This window comes from Eptatretus burgeri, chromosome 1, assembly GCF_056783735.1.
Source record: "Eptatretus burgeri isolate ZD-2024b chromosome 1, Ebu_testis_v1, whole genome shotgun sequence".
In the NCBI taxonomy this organism is placed as follows: domain Eukaryota; kingdom Metazoa; phylum Chordata; class Myxini; order Myxiniformes; family Myxinidae; genus Eptatretus; species Eptatretus burgeri.
Genome location: NC_140961.1, coordinates 113011784 through 113017783, shown reverse-complemented (window position 1 = coordinate 113017783; position 6000 = coordinate 113011784). Strand labels below are relative to the sequence as shown.

Below are 6000 nucleotides of genomic sequence, written 5' to 3'. Positions count from 1 at the left end.
CACAAATTTGCCAGTTTCGTTTGATTTTGTTGGTAAGGCCTTGGTCACATTTGCCACGGCGGCCGTGGGGTCTCCAAAATCTACAGCCACTAGCAATTATACTGCGGCCGCAGTATTTCCACGGTCACACAATGAAGCAGTCACATATGTTTTTATTTTTGGGGGAGCTGCACGGCGTATTTATAAATTGTGGAGACCGAAAACGTGGGGTTGCCGTACGGTCTTTGATTTGATGTCGCACGGTGACCTCAGGGCGTTCCTGCGGCGGCCATAGAATTTTCAAGGCAGACGCAAGGTGCCCACAAGGCGACCGCAGGGGGGCCTAAGCCGAACGTGCAGCCAGACGGACGGTAACGAATGGGTTAATTTTTTTTTACCAGTTTTTTTTTTCGGCTTGTCGAATTGCTATGGCGAATGTAGAAGTGAAAAAAGTTATAACTCCGCGTTATAATTCCACGGCGACCTTACGGCCTGTAAAATATAGCCATACGGCGTAGGGCCACCCTGACGCCACCTCAGAAACTCTGCGGCTGCCGCACGTTTCTGTCAATTCAGAGGGCGTACGGCCGCCGTATCCTCACCGTAGAGCAAATGTGACTTAGGTCTTAGAAATTGTGGAGACCGAAAACGTGGGGTTGCCGTACGGTCTTTGATTTGATGTCGCACCGTGACCTTAAGGGGGCCCTGCGGCAGCCATAGAATTTTCAAGGCAGACGCAAGGTAGCCTCAAGGTGCCCGCAAGGCAACCGCAGGGGGGCCTAAGGCGAACGTGCGGCCAGACAGACGGTAACGAATGGGTTAATTTTTTTTTTTTACCATTTTTTTTTCGGCTTGTTGAATTGCTACGGCGAACGTAGAAATGAAAAAAGTTATAACTCCGCGTTATAATTCCACAGCGACCTTACAACCTGTAAAAGATATTCAAATGGTGTAAGGCCACCCTGAGGCCACCGCAGAAACTCTGCGGCCGCCGCACGTTTCTGTCAATTCAGAGGGCGTACGGCTGCCGTATCCTCGCCGTAGAGCAAATGTGACTTTGGCCTAAACAATGTGCTATGTTTCTACCAATCGATAGATATCCACTTTTTTTTACCTTAAAATCGGGCAATTTCAATTTCAACGAGAAAGCATCTCAAAATGCAAGGCCTGTCATCCGTGTCTGCTTTGTACTCGAACTGAACTTGACGAAAACAATTAATGAAAAAAAAATTGCTCATTTTATTGTCAAAACAGAAAAACAGAATTGTCAAAAACAAACAATAGGCTTTTTTGACCTTTTGACCTCAAACACAACAGGCTTCTTCCTTATGACAAACTCTACCATGTGGTGTAGTTTCGTGAAGATCAGTTTAAAATTCTGACCTGTTGGTGACACAGACATATAGACAGACACAAACGGAGAGAATAACAAATTCGACTGACCAATACACTTGAAAAATCTTTGAAGCAGCTGACGGGTGAAAACATAACCTCCTTCCACTTTCAGTGGCGGAGGTAATAATAATAATAATTAATAAAAATTATTTTAACAAAATTATTAATGTGTGTTCTCCATATTCTCATCATAAAGCTTTGTTGAAAATTTGATGAACAAGCTCGAATGAGCTAAGATCCTCGTCCTCTTAATTATGACGTCATAAAAACGAATATGACGTCATTGTGATGTATCAGGTTTGCGATAAATTACACTGGGCTGCATTTGAAATATTTTTTTCAGAGGTCTAGGTTTTCTCAACAGTTCTTATATGTTTTTTTTGCATGTTGAATTTAGAAATGTATCTCATTTCGCTCAATCAGGTCGTTTTTTTTTTATTTTAAGGAAAAAAATAATCAAAATTTTAGTTTTTTTAATTAGCATTTTTAAAATTCAAAATCAGACTTGCATTGATAGAAAATGTACAAACTATATATATATATATATATATATATATATATATATATATATATATATATATATATATATATATATATATATATATATATATATATATATATATATATATATATATATACCAGTGTTAAGCTGTGCTTGAAGCTGCTGTCCTGTGAGCTGCCTATCACACAAGCTGTTGACTCTCAGAAACGTCTTCTGATTGTGTTATGGCTTTGGGTCTGCCAGACCTCTTCCTGTCAGAGTTTCCTCCAGTTTCCAAGTGCCTTTTCATGGTGTCGGAAACTGTACTCACCGACACCTTGGCTTTCTTTGCAATTTGTCGAAAGGAAAGACCTGCACTTTTAAGGGTTATAATGGTCTGTCTGTCTTCCTTTGTTAATTGTCTTTTTCTCATCATTATGATCGCAATATACTTCTTCCTGCAGTGCAATATTGTCCAAATAATTCTTCAGAGGGTGTAGCAACTCAGTCTGTTCCAACACTGCTTTTATGGAGACAGAGGGTTTGTAACTAATCGACAAAAGTTGGGAGACCTGTCGGAATTGTTTGCATCAACTTTCAAGGCTCAATTCACTTCCATTGCTGCAGAACAGCTGCAGTTGCTAACCCATTACTTGTTCCCTGAAAAGGGCCTTTTTTAACAACTCTGAAATTTACATTATTTTTCAGTTTTTGGTTACCTAAACTTTTTTTTAACCTCTGGTAGTTTACCGCTTAGCTTTGTAACATTTCAGGTTATTCACTGGACTGGAACTGCTTAAATTTCTGCAACAACTGAAAAATGGGTGTGTTCCAAAACTTTTCACCGGTTGTGTGTATGTATATATATATATATATATATATATATATATATATATATATATATATATATATATATATATATATATATATATATATATATATATATATATATAGTTTTGATGAGTTTTTTTTTGTTGTTTGTTTTTCACATTCGTATCCTTTCGTTTTGTTTGAAATATATTGTCCATTCTCCTCCTAGGCTGCTGAAACTGGCAGTGGGAAAACTGGGGTAAGTTTTACAGTTGCCATTGAATAATTTCTGTTAAATTGAATTGTTCAATTCCTTTTTGGGTGGGGGGGGGATATTTTTGCTACCTTACCTGCAATCGGCATCGGTTGTGTTTTTTACGATTTGGATTTCTACAGGAAGCATTTTAAGCACCATCTTGCTAAGATATCCTGTTGTTTTCCAGAACCTAAACACCAATGCATCCATCTTTTAAAAGACAAATTGTACAGTTATGTGGACTATTTATCTTGATGAATATTAGTGTTATTCTGAATTGTGCAATATATATATATATGTCTATATGTATGTATATTTGTTTTGGAAATGAAAGAAAATTACACATTCAAACCAGGTATCAAACCCACGATGAAGTGAAAAGATCCTAGACGCAAAACGAAACTGAACTAAACTCACCTCTAAGCTGTCTAGCCTCGGTTCGACTCCAGACCCAGCAATAAACAGTCATCCCATTGTTTCACAGGCAGGGTGATTCATCAATCTTTGTATGGTCCCTTGGATGGACGTTAAACTGGGCGTCCCATCTGCCTTCATTAGTTGGTGGATGTTAAAAATCCCACTGTGTCCTTCGCGAAGAGAAAGGCGAACGATTGCCGGCACCCTGAACAAATTCCAAATTCTTGTCCTAATCTACAACCTACAGAAGGCATTGCATTAGCGGCATTGCCGTGCCCTCAGCCAATGATGCATTTCCACAGCCTTGTGCTGCATATGAAAGAAGAAGATAGCACTATATATCTGAGTAGTTGGATTATACACAAAAATCTCAGGGAAGAGAATCCTTTTGTTTCCCATCCCATTGTTCTAAGGAAATCGCTTTCAAACGCTCATTTGTGTCTGTGTTTCCGTTTCACGAGTAGTTGGTGAAATATGGAGACTATGTTGACAAAATGTTATGTTTCTGATGGTAGTCATCTTCATCTTCATCTTCATCTTCATCATCATGCCGTTTCCATGTTTGTTTATGCTAAGGCGAATCAGAAATATTATTAATCATTTGTGAAATCCTTGAAAGGGGTGAGATATCTGTGCAGCTCGTCCAAACAGCCAGGAATTCCTGGTAATTTATTCACAAAATTAAACAGCTGCCTTGTACTTCCAAAACAATCAATGGGTTTTTCAGATTGATGTAACGATGTCCTTATGTGTCTTCTCTATTTAGGCATTTAGCATCCCGGTGATTCAGATTGTGTATGAGACTATAAAGGATCAGCAGGAAGGCAAGGGAGGGAAAGCTGCCATTAAAACAGGAGGTGGAGGTGAGGTTAAGTCAGTAACGTATCCCCCCAAGTATTGTGATTTAAATAGGCCTTAACATCTTGGGTATTGTTTTTTTAATCAAAGAGAAAAAATAAAAAATCCCCATTTGGATTGTTTTTTTTCCCATTGCAATGCCTAAAAGATATAATATGCAAATTCCATGTTGTATTCCTCCCCATCTCCACTTCAATTTCAGTCTTCAACACTTGGCAGATGAATCCTTATGACAGAGATTCTGCTTTTGGTAAGCACTTATATAAGTTTCTCTAATTATTATTATATTTTATATATATATATATATATATATATATATATATATATATTATATATTTTTTTATTTTGTTGTTGAGAAACTATATCTTTCCTGAGTCCCCCCCCCCCTTCCAAGAATCCTTGTGATGTAATTTGTTTCCTTTTTCAGCTATTGGATCTCAGGGATTCAAATGTCAAAGCAGGGAAGTGAAGTCGTGGCATGGGTGTCGATCCACGAAAGGACTAACAAAGGGTAATGTGATGACAATAATTTTAGTTGAAGAGACAATAATTTCGGCCTTTCGTATGACGTATGAATGCTAAACAATGCATTTTGTGGATGTGCTGTGTGAGTGTCTTCAGTGACTCTGCTGTGCTCTCCAGACACTTAACTTTTAAGCCGGCACATGATCTAAAAAGTGTTGTTTTTGTTGTCACCTGGAGTCTGCTGCGCCACCGCCATTTATTTGTGAAAATTTCAGTAAAAGTAACACAGAAGGCATCATTTTGTCATCGTGACTTTAATGGCAACTCTTCAAACATGGTAAACCCAAATTCTCTGGAATGAAACATATTTTGTGTAAAACATAGTAAACGTAGACAGTTTTGTGACATTTCTCACACACCATTTGCAATTTCCTGTCCCTTGTCCTGGGGCATATGTAACGATGACGCTTGGCGGGTCTTTTCCTGGCCGGTCATGGTTAATTTATCTCATACCCCATCACAATGAGACTGTGCTTGGCTCCTTTCTTAATAGCTCGTGGTTCAGCCAACCGGACTTCTATCCGATTGCTCATCAACTGATTACCAAGCTCACTAATGGATGCTTGACGTCTCCTGGAGTTGTTTGGGAGATATTCATGAAACGTTATTGTCCACACAATCAGAGCAGCAAGAGCAGCAACACCTATCATGTTGAACAAGATACCCATGTGCCAGCACATAATCTTCTGTTTGCAGGTGTACAGTGTGACCCAATGGTCCAAGATATCAACTCCATCCTTTTGTAGTCCAACATTATTTCAGGCTTGTGTTTGGGATTATCTTCTGCAGGCACATCTTTGTCATGATGAAGAGTTGAGAGGCAGGTGACGCTTTTGTTTTTCTTTGGAACGTATGACAATTGTGGAAGTTTTCACTAAATCCAAATGTTGATGACTCAACTTCAGAACGAGGACTCTTTTTGCATTTGAGGAAGAATGTCAGGTTTATTGCTTCTCAAAGTCCCTACCAGTGTGGTGTTTCACTGCAGAAGTTCAATTGATAATGTTAAAGAAATTGTCCGCGGTTACACTTCTGCCTAATTTTACAAGGGATACGAGATCCTTCACTACCCTTGTCCTCTCCTTCACCTCCTGGGCTTCATTCAGAGGTTTATCAAGATACATCTGACCAGTCAGCGAATACCTTCTCTCACTGTTGTAGTTCCACCAAATCTTGATGCTATATTTAGCTGCTTCACTGGCCATGTCCTTATGAAAGGGACAGTAACCTCTGAATGGTACCAACTGCTCAGCCACAGTATTAGAAGGGCCAGCTATGT

General features: G+C 39.0%; 1 protein-coding gene across 1 annotated transcript in view; it reads left to right on the top strand.

Annotated features, from left to right (window-relative positions):
- DDX1 (DEAD-box helicase 1) overlaps positions 1-6000 on the top strand; it is a 103034-nt gene that overhangs the window by 11920 nt on the left and 85114 nt on the right. Inside the window, exons 4-7 of the mRNA XM_085895250.1 lie at positions 2895-2924; positions 4105-4201; positions 4399-4446; positions 4624-4707. Coding sequence (XP_085751376.1) covers positions 2895-2924; positions 4105-4201; positions 4399-4446; positions 4624-4707 — 259 coding nt within the window. The remainder of the gene's footprint in view (positions 1-2894; positions 2925-4104; positions 4202-4398; positions 4447-4623; positions 4708-6000) is intronic.